Source organism: Danio rerio, chromosome 10 (assembly GCF_052040795.2).
Source record: "Danio rerio strain M-AB ecotype USA chromosome 10, GRCz13ab, whole genome shotgun sequence".
NCBI lineage: Eukaryota > Metazoa > Chordata > Actinopteri > Cypriniformes > Danionidae > Danio > Danio rerio.
The window spans coordinates 3487501-3505128 of NC_141030.1; the positions used below are offsets into that span (position 1 = coordinate 3487501).

Below are 17628 nucleotides of genomic sequence, written 5' to 3' on the forward strand. Positions count from 1 at the left end.
GTGGGCGACCATGTGAGAGTTGCAGAGAGCTAGCTGCCGACTTTATTAGGTACACCCATCCAACTGCTCATTAACGCAAATTTCTAATCAGTAATTCACAGGGCAGCAACTCAGTGCATTTAGGCATGTAGACATGGTCAAGACGATCTGCTGCAGTTCAAACTTAGCATCAGAATGGGGAAGAAAGAGGATTTAAGTGACTTTGAATGTGGCATGGTTGTTGGAGCCAGCCGGGCTGCTCTGAGTATTTCAGAAACTGCTGATCTACTGGGATTGTCATGCACAACTATCTCTAGGGTTAACGGAGAATGGTCTGAAAAAGAGGAAATATCCAGTGAGCGGCAGTTCTTTGGGCGCAAATGTCTTGTTGATGCCAGAAGTCAGAGGAGAATGGAATCTCTGAACGCACAACACGTCCAAACTTGAAGCAGATGGGCTACAGCAGCAGAAGACCAAACCGGGAGCCGCTCCTGTCAGCTAAGCACATATGGACAATAGAAGATTGGCAAAATGTTGCCTGGTCTGATGAGTCTCGATTTCTGCTGCAAAATTTGGATGGTAGGCTCAGAATTTGGTGTCAACAACATGAAAGCATGGATCCACCCGCTTTTGACGTGAAATTGCTTTTCATGTGTATTTATTCTTGGAGCATCACGTGAGAGAAGTGCTGTTTGTTACCTGCTACTGAGGAAGCAGCGCTCGATGACTTTGATCATGAAGGCCGCAGCTTCCTTCTCGCTCATGTTTGGGTTGAACCGTTGCCTGCCGAACACAATGAACAACATACAGAAATCAACACTGGGCATGACCCGTCAGAAGAACTGGTGGAAAAAAACTGGTAGAAATTCAAAACTCGTTTAATGCTAATTTATGGGGGTGCTGATTCAGAAACACTGACTGGTTCTGTTCTTGAAAATGTGATCTGTTTGTAAAATAACGTTGTTTTGTGTTATTATTTCACAACAGCAAAATAACAACATTGAGATATGACTCTTTTTATAAAGTGTTTCTCAGTTCTCAGGTGATATTTAAATACAGCTGAAGTCACAATTATTAGCCCGTGTTTCTTTTTTAAATATTTCCCAAATGATGTTTAACAGAGCAAGGAAATGTTCACAGTATGTCTGATAATGTTTTTTCTTCTGGAGAAAGTCTTATTTGTTTTATTTCGGCTAGAATAAAAGCAGTTTTTAATTTTTTAAAAGCCATTTTAAAGTCAAAATTATTAGCCCCTTTAAGCTATACATTTTTATGATTGTCTACAGAACAAACCATCGTTATACAATGATTTGCATAATTACTTTAACTTTAACCCAATGAGTTAAATGTCTCTTTAAGCTGAATACTAGTATCTTAAAAAATATAGAGTAAAATATTATTTACTGTCATCATGGCAAAGATAAAATAACTAAGTTATCCGAAATGAGTTATGAAAACTATTATGATTAGAAATGTGTTGAAAAAAATACAGGGGGGCTAATAATTCTGACTTCAGCTGTATATGGCTTTATATTAAGCATAATCCTGATTTCTGGCTTAGACTAAATTAGCAAGCTCAGAAAATGCAAATAATTATGTATATCTGAATACTGGCTGTGTGCTTTTTCTGTTGACATGTTTTGTGTGAACACACAGTCGCTGTGCTTGTCCTTGTGTAATATTTTGTATAAACTCATTTCCGTTATGATCGGGCCAAGCTTGTCTGTGTTATGATATCATTTCCAGTAACGCACTTGAGGAGTTTGATCGTCTGTCCTCTGAAGCAAGGCAACCCCGTGTCCAGCATCAACGTCACCAATGACACGACAGCATCCATGTAGGGCCTGAGAATCAAAACATGCATATGTAAACAATTAAAAACCTCTGACAAACCAGCAAATTGCAAAAAAGCAACCCTATATCATCCTAAAGAGGACCTATTATGCAAATGTCACCTTTATAAGGGGTTTAAACACAGCTGTGTGGCAGTAGAGTGTGAATATAAGCAGCTTCTAATGGTAAAAATATATTAAATATACTTTTTTTAATCACACTTGATGAAAACCGTCTGAGGAAACCCTTTGATTGACATTCTCCCGCTGTACGTGTCATCAGAAGGGGAAAGCCCCGCCCATTGGTGATGATCTCTCCCTCATTAGCATAGGAGGTTAGTCTTGTTTTTTAATCTGCCACTATGCTGGCACACTGGCATTTGTAGCTCCACCCTCTTTTGAAAAAGAGTACAATCACAATTGAATTTAAAGCGACAGCCACCAAAATAGACATTCTTGAGTGAGAAGCAGCCGTCTGCGATTAGTTATCACATCGTATCTGCTGAAGGCAATGTCAGCTCCTCCTTTTTTTAAAAAGAGCACATCTCATTTGAATTTAAAGCGACAGTCACCAAAATGGCACATTTTGGCTCAAAGCCTAAAAGGAGCAGTTTCAACTAGTTATAGATCATTATTTGTGTGGTATTTTGAGCTGAAACTTACACATACGCACTCTAGGGACATCAGAGACTTATTTTACATCTTGTTAAAAAAGGCATGATAGGCCCCCTTTAAAAGATTCGGGTGGTTTGAAGGGAACAGAGAGAAGTCAAAATCCTTCTTAAACCCTTCTGAAATATTGAAGAGCGGCGCATCTCACCTTACAGCCAGGTATCCGCGCACACACATCTCCATGAACCATTTAAATGGTGTAGCCTCCATCTTGCCTCCCATGATCATCACCATCTCATCGGTCAGCTTGATGTCAGGCTCCCAGCCCAGATTCCCACCAGGAGAACTCTCAAACATGAAGCCAAAGTCTACAAAAACATGCAACCTCAGAGTCATTTAAACTTCTCGTAATACATTAAATTAAAAAAATGCAGTATTAATTTAATTCAGACTTAATTAATTGGAGGAACTGAATAATTAAGAGGGTTATATGATGAAAATGTTCCTTGTTTGATGGACTATAGGATATAGAAATTGAGCAGTTATCAGTTATTATTATTAAAACTAATTATAAAATAATAGTCATACAAAATTTGAGTAATTAAGTAATATTAAACTAATAATAAAATTAAATAAATTAAAAAATATAAACAGAAATGTTGCATTGAAAACTGAAATAAGTTTTGTTAAAAAAAACTAAAATTACAAAATAGAAATAAATGATATCCAAAACTTAATTAAAACTATACAAAAAATAATGACAATAAAAAAGACATTTTTAAACTAAATTCATAATGAAAACCAAAAATATCAAAATTAAAGCCATTTCAAAATGCTATTGTAACAATGACAAAAAACAACAAGAAAGTATAAATAAAAGCTCAAATAACTCGAATAAACTAAAAACAACTAAATATAAACTATAAACTAACATAGCACACTCATGGTTAGCTGGGTTATTTAAAATAAAAGAAAGAAAGAAAGAAAGAAAGAAAGAAAGAAAGAAAGAAAGAAAAGAACTGAATAATTAAGAGGTGTATATGATGAAAATGTTCCTTGTTTGATAGACTTTAAGCTATAGAAATTGAGCAGTTATCAGTTATTATTATTAAAAGGAATTATAAAAATGTAATACCATATTTAAATAACAAATATAAAGTAATATTAAAAATTATAATAAACTATAAAGTAAAAATGTAAGTTTAAGTTTTTATAATAACAACAAAGTATAAATAAATACTAAAATAATTTAAATAAACTAAACTAAATATAAACTAAAATAGCCCAAATGGTAAGCCGACCATGGGTCATTCGAAATTAAATAAAGTAAAATGAAAAAATGCAATAAAACAAACAAACAAAACAAAATTAAACAAAACAAAATAAATACAGTAAAACAAAATACAATAAAAGTAAATAAAAAAACAAAACAAAAAACTAAATAAAATAAAATACAAAACATCTAACATTAAAAAAATAAATGAAATAAAATGAAATGAAAATAAAATAAAACAACTTACAATAAATTAAAATAAAACAAAATAAAAATACAACAAAACAAAACAAAACAAATAGCAATTAAAAATAAATTAAAATAAAACAAAATAAAATACAAAACAAATTACAATAAAAATAAATAAAATAAAACAAAATAAAATACAATAAAACAAATTACAATAAAAAATAAAAGAAAACAAAAGAAAATACAACAAAATAAATATAATAAAATAAAACACAACAGAACAAAATAAAACAACAAAACAAATTACAATAAAAAAAACATAATAAAATTGATTAAATTAAATTAAACACAACAAAACAACTAACATTAAAAAAAAAAATAAAACAAAAAAACTCAACAAAACCATGACTCCTATTTTATTAAGTGGACCACATAAAAGTGCTACAAAATAATTGATCTAATTAAAGTCAAAGTAGTCAGGTTTAATCAGACTCACCGATGTGAATGAGATGGCCTTTGCTGTCCAGCATGATGTTGCCGTTGTGTCGGTCTTTGATTTGTAACAGAAAGAGCAGCAGACTGTAAGCAGCCATACTGCGAATGAAGTTATACCGAGCCTAGAAATGAGCAAAAAAAAAAAGAGAAATGTTGAGATAAGAGCCGCATAAACAATTCAGTCCATAAACATCAGCTTTCAGCGCAAAACAGAAATACTTCAATATATGAATCTGTTCATTCAATTATGAAAGGAAAAGTATTACAAGATATTTTGATATGCACATTTAGAGGTTACTTACCCTATCACCAATGTAATTTGAGGTAACTACAATGTAACAATGTAACTAGGTGTCCAAATGTATCCCCTGAAAAGTATTTATGATGGCAGTACCTTTCATTTATTGATTTTTTCTTGTTTTATTTATTTTTTATTTATTTATTTTTATAATATTATTATTTTTTATGCACTCCCTCATCTATAAGGGGTTAAATTGTTGTGGAAGGGGTTGTTCTAAAAAAAAAAAAAAAAAAATATATATATATATATATATATATATATATATATATATATATATATATATATATATATATATATATATATATATATATATATAATTAAAACCAATTATAAAACAATAATAATAAAAAATTTGAGTAATAAAAAACAAAATAATATTAAACTAATAATAAAATTAATTAAATAAAAAATATAAACAGAAATGTTGCATTGGAAACTGAAATAAGCTTGTTAAAAAAAACTAAATTTACAAAATAGAAATAAATGAAATTCAAAACTTAATTAAAACTATACAAAAACAATGACAATAAAAAAATACATTTTTAAACTAAATTCGTAATGAAAAATAATAATATCAAAATTACCTTTCATTTATTTATTTTGTATTAATTTTCTTATTTTATTTTTACATTTTTATAATATCCTTATTTTTTATGCATTCCCTCATCTGTAACGGGTTAAATTGTTGTTGAAGGGGTTGTTCAAAAAAAAAAAAAAAAAAAAAAAAATATATATATATATATATATATATATAAAAGATATAGATTTAGAGAAAAAAAGAAGGGCCGTATATTTCAGACATTTTAAAAATAATAATATTTATTTTCACAGGTAATTAGTTACTTTTATAACGATGTAATTCAGTTACTAACTCAGTTACTATTTGTGAGCAGTAGTAATAACACGTTATTCAGGTCATTAAATGTGTGTAACCTTCTGGAAAGCCAGAGTGGATTCGTCGCCATATTGGTTCCTGAAGTAGTCGTACATGCCGAAGTCAGTCTGCCGGCCGAGCTGATCCCGGGATTTACAGTCCGGAATACATTCAATCACGCCACACTGAAATAAACAAACAGACAGGACATTCAGATACAGCTTACAAAGATAAAGTCTTAGAGGCAAGCGAACATTCACTCACTCCTGGAGCTGTGGCCACAACCCGGTACGGGAACACAAACAGATCCAAACCCACCAGCTGAAAGATGTTCTTGAACAGGCCAATGATCTGAAGCGCGAGCATGTCCTGACACAACACAAACCACATCAATACAATCTACTTACAGAAGGTCCAATTACATTCCAACAAATGTATAATACCTGCACATTCATTTCGATTTTATCACTGTAATTCAGTAGATTTTGGCTCAGATTCTCCTTATTGTAATATGCCCAGATATTTGAATACACTCACTGGCCACTTTATTAGGTACACCTTACTAGTACCACGTTGGACTCCTTTAGACTTCAGAACTGCCTTAATCCTTTGTGGCAGAGATTCAACAAGATACTGGAAATATTCCTCAGAGATTTTGCTGCATATTGACATGATAGCATCACACAGTTACCGCAGATTTGTCGGCTGCACATCCATGATGCCAATCTCACGTTTCATCACATCCCAAAGGTGCTCTACTGGATTGAGATCTGGTGACTGTGGAGGCCATTTGAGTACAATGAACTCATTGTCATGTTCAAGAAACCAGTCTGAGATGATTAACGCTTTATGGTGCGTTATCCTGCTGGAAGTAGCCACCAGAAGATGAGTACACTGTGGTTATAAAGGGATGGTCAGCAACAATACTCAGGTAGGCTGTGGTGTTGACACGATGCTCAATCGGTACTAATCGGGCCCAAAGTGTGGCAAGAAAATCTCCCCCACACCATTACACCACCACCAGCAACCTGAACTGTTGATGCAAGTTAGGATGGATCCATACTTTCATGTTGTTGATGCCAAACTCTGACCTTATCATCTAAATGTTGCAGCAGAAATAGAGATTCATTAGAGCAGGCAACATTTCTCCAATCTTCTATTGTCCAGTTTTGGTGAGCCTGTGTGAATTGTAGCCTCAGTTTCCTGTTCTTAGCTGACAGGAGTGGCACCCGGTGTGCTCTTCTGCTGCTGTAGCCCATCCGCCTCAAGGTTGGACGTGTTGTGTGTTCAGAGATGCTCTTCTGTATTTTGTAACGAGTGCTTATCTGAGTTACTGTTGCCTTTCTATCAGCTGGAACCAGTCTGGCCATTCTCCTCTGACCTCTGGCACCAACAAGGCATTTGTGCCCACAGAACTGCCACTCACTGGATATTTTCTCTTTTTCAGACAATTCTCTGTAAACCCTAGAGATGCTTGTGCATGAAAATCCCAGTAGATCAGCAGTTTCTGAAATACTCAGACCAGCCCGCCAACAACCATGCCACGTTCAAAAACACTTAAATCCCCTTTCTTCCTCATTCTGATGCTCAGTTTGAACTGCAGCAGATCATCTTGATCATGTCTGCATGCCTAAATGCATTGAGTTGCTGCCATGTGATTGGCTGATTAGACATTTGTGTTAACAAGCAGTTGGATGGGTGTACCTAATAAAGTGGCCGGTGAGTGTAAATGTCAACTTGCATCCGATGCACACTTTGCACATTATATTTATTATAATTTTTGGCATTAGAATTATGACATTTTATTCTATTTCATAGCAAAAAATGTGTTGTGAAAAGAAAACAGTAATTGGTTCTTGGAATAAAAAACAAAAATTGTGAGGATTTCATATGGTTTTCCTATTTACATTAAATAATAGTTTTTATTTACTGAATGAATTTGGAATAAAGGTAACCGGATGTTTCCTATGAGACTGACCTGTCTGCAATCATCGCCCACTTTAAAGATGGCCGCCTGCCAGCAGACCCTTTGAGCCGTCAGTGAGCTCTCATCTCCTTCATCCTGAGAGTCGGACGGACAGCGCAGACCTGCACACACACAGAGAGACCACTTAGGAGAACACATACAACTGAAATACATCAGTCCCTCAATTCTCACATTCCCTGGATGTCATTGATATACTAGATACTGTTCAAATCAGAATTATTCTCCCTCCTGTATAATTGTTCTCCCAATTTCTGTTTAAAGGAGAGAGGATTTTTTTCAACACATTTCTAAACATAATAGTTTTAATAACTCAATAGGGTAGATAGGCAAGTCATTCTATAACGATGGTTTGTTCTGTAGACATCTGAAAACATATATTGCTTAAAGGGCACCTAGGTTACCCCTTTTTTCAGATTTAATATAAGTCTTTTGCGTCTCTAGAATGTGTATATAAAGTTTCAGCTCAAAACACCCACCAGATTTTTCATTATACCTTTTACAAGATCATATTTTATACTCATTTCCAGCAGGGGGTGGTTTTGTCGTACTGCGCCTTTAATTCAAGTCTTTCCCGCCTACTGTATCTACGTGCCTTCCCGCGTGCTTTAATCTCCTCCCTCAGCTGCGTTAGACAACAGACAGACTTAAAGGAAGAAGGTCTCACGTAGCGTTTGTGAAATACTACAGTAAGAACTTTACTAACGTTAATCAGTGTTTGTTGTGCAGTCGCGTTGATGAGTCATACGCAATATCGTTACAAAGTTCACGCGCGCGCACACACGCGCACATCGCAGCTGACACACACACACAGACAGGCAGACAGACAAAGTGCACTTAGCTTTGCACTGTTTTTTCACTCAAATGTGACAGGATACAGGCTAATCTCCAGTGCTGTGTGGATATCTTTTATGCTAATGTACAAAATAAACCTGATTTAACGTCTACAAACCGGGATTGAAGCGTCTTCTTTAATACAGTAATTGTTCTGACACAGCTGTGCTGATGAAGTGAATCTGAAGTAAATCGCTGTAATTAATTACACACGTGCTCTGGTTTAAAACACTTTAAACATGTGAAACTCACTCTTGATCACATTTGATGATGGTTGCTGATCCGAGCGAACCGAACAGACCTTTTATTCCCGGTTGCTTTGCGTATGTGACTACCGGGACGTGTTACTGCACGCAGCTGTCAATCAATTCGGTGGGCGGGGGAATCGCACTCCTACGTAAAGTTGCAGTTGGTCTGAAAACCGCTCTAATTGGTCCACCGTTTTTATGTTGTTAAATTGATAAAAAAGGACTGGGTGTGTTTATATCAGCTCAATATGATGGTCTATACACTATATATACACATATGTTTGTCCAAACAGCTTGAAAAGTAGATTTTTCATCATAGGTACCCTTTAAGGAGGCTAATAATATTGACCTTAAAAGATTTTAAAAAAAATTTAAAAACGCTTTCATTCTAGCAGAAATAAAACAAATAGGACTTTCTCCAGAAGAAAAAATATTATAGGATATACTGTGAAAAATTCCTTCCTCTGGTAAACATAATTTGGGAAATATTTGAGAAACAAAATTCACAGGAGGGCCAATAATTCTGACTTAATTCTGTAGTTAATGGCATATGAAGCGTCATGTGAGACTCACCCTCTTTTTCAAGCTCACTAACGCCACACCTCTTAACTTTGAATTTGGCCAGATAAGGGGCTTTGGCAGCGCTGTGAAAACAAAGCGAATGTTACTGAGCTCATAAACCAGCTGACAAATCTAAAAGCTGATCGCAGGTGACGAGCGGTGATACCTCTGCATGGGCGTTCCTGACTTGTAGTCGATATCAAGGACGATTGCTTCTGGATTGCTTGGCAAATAACATCCTGAATACAGAAGTGGGAAACACAGATTCAAATAAACGACCCAAACATGCAGGTCACATTTTTTAAAGCTCAATTACACTAACTATTAAGATTTATCTCGAAATGAGTGATTGCAGACCTGGCTGAACTTTGATTTCTGACAGCGCCTTCAGACACGCTCTCTTCCTCTCATCTCCTTTGGGAACAGGCCTGGAAAACACAAACAGCACACTTAGACCTTTTTAAGGCCATCAAGAATTAAATTTCAGGCTTATATAGGGCTAAACACTAAGGATTTTTCTCATGGTGCAGCAGAAAATAATAATTACTTGGCCCATCAAGAAACACAATATAATGAGTTATTTCATTGCCATATATTCGAAATAATATGTCAAATCAAGCAGACCCTAGCTGTATACATGCACATTTTTTCAATATAACGTAAAAAAAAAACAATAAAAACTCTTTAAAATTAGAATAAACTAAATGCCTGCACAAAAGACTGTTATAATATTAGTTATGAATAGAGAGTTTTGTTGAGATATATTGTTGGTGATTGGATGTGTGTTGGATCGATTGGGTAGCTTTATATAAACAAAGGAAAATTAAGACCTGTTTAAATTGATTTAAGACCTTTAAGACAATAATTCAGTGAATTTAAAACTTTTTAGGGCTAAAATTTAGTTTTTGAAATTTAAGACTTAAAAAAAAAAACGCGGACACCCTGTTTATTTCTGTTCTTTTCAGTTGCAGTCCATTCAAGCTTAATATACAGTTGAAGTCAGAATTATTCGCCCCCTTTTGATTTTTTTTCTTTTTTAAATGTTTCCCAAATGATGTTTAACAGAGCAAGGAAATTTTCACAGTATGTCTGATAATGTTTTTTCTTCTGGAGAAAGTCTTATTTGTTTTATTTCGGTTAGAATAAAAGCAGTATTTAATTTTTTAAACACCATTTTAGGGACAATATTATTAGCCCCTTTAAGCTCATTTTTTTCGATAGTCTACAGAACAAACCATCATTATAGAATAACTTGCCTAATTACCTTAACCTGCCTAGTTTACCTTATTAACCTAGTTAAGCCTTTAAATGTCACTTTAAGCTGTAGAGAAGTGTCTTGAAAAATATCAAGTAAAATGTTATTTACTGTCATCATGACAAAGATAAAATAAACCAATTATTAGAAATAGGTTTTTTAAATTATTATGCTTATAAATGTGCTGAAAAAATCTTGCCTCCATTAAACAGAAATTAGAGAAAAAAATAAACAGGGCCGCTAATAATTCAGGGGGGCTAATAATTCTGACTTCAACTGTATATTTTACCCACAGCACATAAATGGTCATCTACATGCTACAAACAAAAAAAATAATGTGATTTTTAACTATATTTTTATTTATTATCACACTGATATACACCTTTTCTTTTCAATGGGTTAAAGTTATTAAAAAGGCTGTTGAAACAAAAGAAATACACCATTTCTCTTACTTTTGCTATTGAGGAGTCATGTGCACCTACTGACAGGTAAAGGCCTCTCTCTCTCTCTCTCTCTCTATGTCTAATATTATCAGACATACTGTGAAAATTTTCTTGTGCTGTCAAACATCATTTGAGAAATATAAAAAAAAAAAGTAAAAAAAAATTCAAAGGGGGGTTAAAAATTCTAACTTTAACTGTATATACATAAATACTATATATATATAGTATATATATATATACATAAATACTATATATATATATATATATATATATATATATATATATATATATATATATATATATATATATATATATATATATATATATATATATATTGCATAAAGAAAAAAAAGCTTACAAGGATAATACAACAAAAACTTTTAATCCATCAAGTTTTTAATGTAAACAAAGTACAAGAAATGCTCAATAAGAATAAGAATTATTAATAGTAAAAATGCAGCAATATTTTAGCTATATTTTTCCACCTTACATCACTGCTACAGTAACCAACATTTGGGGTAAAAAATGGGGCACTATTTTCACATAACTGAAACTTAATTAGACTGACTTTTAAATATAAACAAGGAATATTTATTTTATCAAAATTCTGATTTAAAATATGACCAATACTCTACTGATTATAAAGTTTTCTGTTAGATTAAATAATTTTACTTTAAGCAAAACGTACTTGATGATGGCGGAGACGTTGGTGATCTTGTTGAAGAAGTCAAACTCGCGCTGATAGAAGTCTTTAGCTGGACCTGACAGAGAGTGCGTGATCTCTTCCACCATCTGCTCCAGAAGCTCACCGATGTCCGCTGCACCACAACACAAACACAAAACCTGCTGTTACTTTTAATCCACTGATTTAGCATTTTAGTTATAATTATAACTTTTAAAATGTTATTTAAAAAAATAAACAAAATGATAGAATGGTGGTGTATATAAGAAACATGTATTTTTATTTGACATTTTCTAATTGACAGGCCTACTCTTTATTTCACATTTAATATACAGGGTGGGCTATTTCTATAGATACATCTTAATAAAATGGGAAAGGTTGGTGATATTAACGTCCTGTTTGTGGCACATTAGTAGGGCTGTAACGATACGCGATATGAAACTGAAATCGCGACACTCTGATCTACGATCCTGTGTCGCGGTGTGATAAGGGAGAATTACGACACGCCCTGTGACTACCTTTCCAATAACGTCACGCCAGCCTGCAAAAGTTGAGCTAGTTGAAGAAGAACGTGAGGAAACTTTTTTTTTTGCTCGACATTACGAGCACTGCTCCGTTTAAGCCCTGGCAATATGCGTTTAGCCGGGGCCGTCTGAATGTGTCAGGAATATCAAAAACAAAACCAACTTAACCCCGCTTGACAACCGACAACGGCAGAAACATTGCCAATGCTGTCGAACGATGCTTTGCTCACACTGTTAATGTGGCTGTGCAGAGAGGGGTGGGCATTCACCAGATGTCCCAGTAAGAAAAGTTGTCACGTTTTTCACTGCTATGTTGACATGATGGTGTTTCTGAAGCAGAATTTTCAACTCCCTTAAATCCAACGAGTTTGGAATTCTTAAGAGAAATAAGTTGTTTATTTGTTTAATGTTTACTTGATTTGTGGTTTGCAGCACAGGCATTAAGCCTCAGTTACCTCAGTGTGAAACAGCAGCCACTTAATTTACTTTTTTAATGTAAGAGTACTTGATTGAAAAAGAATTTTCAACATGCTCGAATCATCTCCACAATGGAGTTTAGTTCTGTTTGGTTTTTCAACAGTATTTTGTTACAAAGAAAACAGAAGTGTTATAGCTTTGGCTATTTATTTATTTTATATATGGCTATTTATATTGTTAATAATTTGCATAGTTAATATTGTTCTTTGATGTTCAGTTTATAAAGATTTTTCAAATGTTATTTAATAAAAAATATAGTTTTAAATGATACGAATCGAAAGTGATACGAATCGAATCGTGGGTCAAAAATCATGATACGAACCGAATCGTGGCTTTGGTGTATCGTTACAGCCCTACACATTAGTATATGTGAGGGGGCAAACTTTTCAAGATGGGTGGTAGCCATTTTGAAGTCGGCCATCTTGGATCCAACTTTTGTTTTTTCAATAGGAAGAGGGTCATGTGACACATCAAACTTATTGGGAATTTCACAAGAGAAGCAATGGTGTACTCGGTTTTCACGTCACTTTATTCTTTCATGAGTTATTTAGAAGTGTCTGACTACTTTTAAAATGTGTTCAATGTGCTGCCCATTGTGTTGTATTGTCAATGCAACCCTCTTCTCTCACTCTTCACACACTGATAGCAACACCGCAGGAGAAATGCCAGCACAGGCTTCCAGCATCTGTAGTTTCAGGTGCTGCACATCTTGTACCAAAAATAATCGCTCAATTTCCCCATAATCGAGCAGCCCTACCGCACTGAACCAGTGGAAACAGACTATAAATCAGCTGTGTTAAATAACAGAGACATACACTTGAATATGTAGATTGATGGAGATGAAACGCTGGACTAATCTGAGCAAAACCACGGAGTAAACAAATAGACGTACGGTCTTTCTGATGTCCCTCTTCATCCAGAAAGATGTTGGTCTTCATGTTCCATATGAACTGATGTGCGAGGAGCTGCGACTTCTGTGCGGCCCACAGGATGTACTCGCGCACGTAACCCATCTGCAAAAAGCCCAGGACAGATGTTAATAACAGCCCAGGGGCGCAAGAGTCACATCAAAACCAACGCTTTGTGAAGAAAAGGGAGAGGTAGTTCAGAAAAGGTCGGAGGTCAGGCCTCCTCACCTTGTCGTAGCGCAGCGCCTGAACGATTTGAGGAATGTAAAACAAAATGGCATCCTGTAAGAGAAAAGCAAGTTGTAAATCAGTCAAACATAAAGGAGAGAACTTCAACCTGTTCCTCACATGAGGAAGACAACACGAGGAGCACTTTTATAAAGCGTTTATGGTGTTTAACGCAGGAACATTCATCAAAACATCTACTTTTGAGTGGAGTGTCAGTTTCAAAAGTGTCAATGTCTAGTCATGTCAGTGGAAACTTGTTAAACCTCAAAAGCTGACAAATATTTGACCAAGTTGAATGCTTCACTGCTTCTGGGGAACTCTGTGTGGATTAAAATGATTTAAAATTAGACTAAATATATATATTAAGAGAGGATAAACGTCAAAAAATCTAAATGTGTCTTTTTTGTTTATATTTTAATCCCCCTTTTAGCAGGATTTTTAATATCTCAGTATTTTCTAACTGTAAAAGTCATGCCAATGTTAATTCTGCTGATTAAAATGCTATTGTTAAAAAAAAGTAAGCTTATATAATAAGTAAATTATATTAATAAAATTAAATACAATTAAACAAAGCTTATATTAATAAAATTATTTATAATACATTATTATTTAGTTTTCAAAATAAAGAACATATTTGTTGCCTGGACTAAAAAAACCCACAATAGTATTATTCATTATTTTCCTTTATTCATCTGGGGTCGCCACAGCGGAATGAACCGCCAACTTAACCAGCATATGCTTTACCCAGCGGATGCCCTTCCAGCTGCAACCCAGTACTGGCAAACCTCCCTACACATTCATTCACACACACTCATATGCTACAATCAATTTCGTTTATTCAATTCACCCATAGCGCATGTGTTTGCACTGTGGGGGAAACTGGAGCACCCGGAGGAAACCCACACCAACACAGAACATGTCAAATCCCCACACAGAAATGCCAACTGACCAAGCCAGGGCTCAAACCAGCGACCTTCTTAATATGAGCAAACAGTGCTAATCACTGAGCCACCGTGCCACCCCCAATAACAATTTTGTTCATAATCTATTCAATAAACATTTTTTCTCTAAATGAATTCTCTGAAATACTTTAATTGAAAAAAATCTAATGTGTGTATAAAGAAATGTGTGTGTGTGTATATATATATATAATCATTAATTTGTAAATATTTATATATATTTTGCCATCATATATAAAATGTATTTATGTTCTTATCTATTTATTTATTAAATATAAAATTAAATATAAACAATTTACAGAATAAATATAAATACCTATATTTAAATAAATGAGTAAATAAAATAAAATTACTTTATGTTTAAATGAATTTAAATTGCAGCCCAAAGTAAATATTATTTCTTTAATAGAAATTGTTCTCACTGTAAAATGTTAATGTAAACACAATTAAATTTACAAAATGAAAAAATATTTGTGTTCTGTAATTTAAAAAAAAAAAATAATAATTTTTGGTTTGTTCTGTAGACTAATCAAAATAAAAATAACTTAAAGAAGCTAATAATTTTGACCATAAAATGCTTTAAAAAAAAAAACTGCTTTTATTCTTGCCAAAATTGAAGAAATAAGACTTTCTCCAGAAGAAAAATATTATCAGACATACTGTGAAAATTTCCTTGCTCTGTTAAACAGAAACAAATATGGGAAATATTTAAATAAGAATAAAAAAAAATTCAAAGGGGGGCTAATAATTCAGATTTCAACTGTATATATATACAAATATATATATATATATATATATATTCTCATTTGTAAATATTTGCATACTTTTTCATCATATACAAAATGTAAATGTTTACACTTATGAATATAAATACTAATATTTAAATAACTGATTAAATTAATAAATATGTATCTTTAAATGTCTAATTTGATGCATTTAAATTGCAGCAGCAAGTATACTTAGTTATTTTAATAGAAAGTATTTTAGTATTTTAATAGAAAGTGTTCTCACAGTATATAAACAATATAAACATGTTAATGTAAATAACATTATATTTTTTTAAATAAGGAATATATTTGTTTTGTGCACTTTAAAGAAAGCAACAATTAGAGAAGTTTTTATAATTATATGTAATATATCCTTAATTTTTCGAAATATTATAATTGGGTAAAAATAGAAATTTCTACTTAAAAAAGAAAATTATTAAAGATAAAATTTGAATTTAAAAAAATTATTGTATTGCGTTAATATATTGTATATATATATATATATATATTTAATTTATTAATTTGTAAATATTTTTTATTATATATACATATATATATATATATATATATATATATATATATATATATATATATATATATATATATATATATATATATATATTGTAATGTATTTACGTACTTATTCATTTATTAACTAAAATATAACCAAGTTCTAAAATGAACATGTGTGCTTATATTTAAATAACTAATTTAATCATATAATATTATTTGTTTGAATACATAATTAAATTCTCCTGGTATACAGATACGCAGTTTTTTTTAAAAATAGCCAGCAGAAGAACTACAAACTTCTTCAAATATTATCTGACAAAGGGAACCTTCAGAGCCACAAGCACAGAGACCAGTTGGCATAAAGATCAAGTCTAGAGCGCCGCCCTTCTGGTACGTACAGGAGGAAAAGAGCGAAGGACTTTGACTCCATACTGAGCAGTGAGCGGATGAGGAGGATACATGCTGGAGAAATACGAGAGGCCGGTCGGAGGATCTGCAGGAGCCCAGCACAAGATGTGGCTCAGCTCTGGAGAATCTGCATCAATGGTGTGCCACGTTACCAGGAACTATGGGTAAAGCACATGAAGAAACACTCGAGTGTGATTCCTAACATGCTGTGGTTGTACTAAGTTTGTGGTTGAGCAGCATATCTAACCTTCACTGCCTCTGGCACATCGCTGACAGCACCAGGATCCAGCCGAACTAGACGAGTCACTTCTGCCACAATGGCGTCTGCGTTTTTGAACCTACAAAACATGTCAAAAGGTCACACACACACACACACACACACACACACACACACACACACACACACACACACACACACACACACACACACACACACTGATGAAAAAATGTGAGCTCTTTACCCAAAATGCTTTTGCTGCCTGGATTAAATTAAATACTGTGATTCTCTAATGAGCAAATATATATTAATTTTTGTTTGTTTTTTGAACTACTGTAGTGCATTCTGGGATTGCATTCTCCAGAAATGACACATGAGAAAACAAATACTTAAAAAAAAAAAAGTTTCATCACATTGTGACTTTTAATGACATTTAAATTCTCAAATTCGAATGTTTAAATAAATAATAAAAATACATTTTAAATGAGATGAAATTAAATTAAATTAAATATTTCCCCCCCACAACTTAAACAACTATTTTTGTTTTGGGAAAACAATTTTTGTCACAATGAAGATTACAAGAAAAAGAATACATACTGAAAAAACAACAACTGCCGAATCACATATAAATAAGATAAATTAAAAAAATAAAATAAAATAAAATAATATTAAATTAAATAATAAAATAAAATAAAATAAAATAAAATAAAATAAAATAAAATAAAATAAAATTAAATTAAATGATGTTTTTACACACATTAAACAAAATATTTTGTTTTGGAAAGGTTCGGGAAATACGCATAATTATAAAAAAAATGTCATTAGAAATTGTTAAAATGAAACCATTTAGACCAGGGGTGGCCAACCCTGTTCCTGGAGAGCCACCTTTCAGCAGATTTCAGTTGTAACCCATATCAAACACACCTGCCTGTAATTATCACGTGGTGTTTTGGTCTTAAATAATTGGTTCAGGTGTGTTTGATATGGGTTGCAACTGAAATCTGCAAGAAGGTGGCTCTCCAGGAACAGGGTTGGCCACTCCTGATTTAGAAGATGGCAAAATAC

General features: G+C 33.2%; 2 protein-coding genes across 4 annotated transcripts in view; one reads left to right on the plus strand and one right to left on the minus strand.

Moving 5' to 3' along the window:
- zfyve16 (zinc finger, FYVE domain containing 16) overlaps positions 1-17628 on the plus strand; it is a 270886-nt gene that overhangs the window by 214109 nt on the left and 39149 nt on the right. The gene's annotated exons all lie outside the window — the stretch shown is intronic.
- The window catches only part of pi4kaa (phosphatidylinositol 4-kinase, catalytic, alpha a), a 75092-nt gene that overhangs the window by 1591 nt on the left and 55873 nt on the right, over positions 1-17628 (minus strand). For all 3 annotated transcript variants that reach the window (XM_087269534.1, XM_087269533.1, NM_001034972.1), the window contains 15 exon segments: positions 16594-16684; positions 16337-16504; positions 13700-13753; positions 13456-13576; positions 11569-11698; positions 9540-9610; positions 9349-9421; positions 9195-9265; positions 7534-7643; positions 5820-5924; positions 5615-5740; positions 4382-4502; positions 2632-2791; positions 1734-1823; positions 679-762 (listed from right to left, as the gene is read on the minus strand). In XM_087269534.1, the coding sequence (XP_087125660.1) occupies positions 679-762; positions 1734-1823; positions 2632-2791; positions 4382-4502; positions 5615-5740; positions 5820-5924; positions 7534-7643; positions 9195-9265; positions 9349-9421; positions 9540-9610; positions 11569-11698; positions 13456-13576; positions 13700-13753; positions 16337-16504; positions 16594-16684 (1575 nt within the window).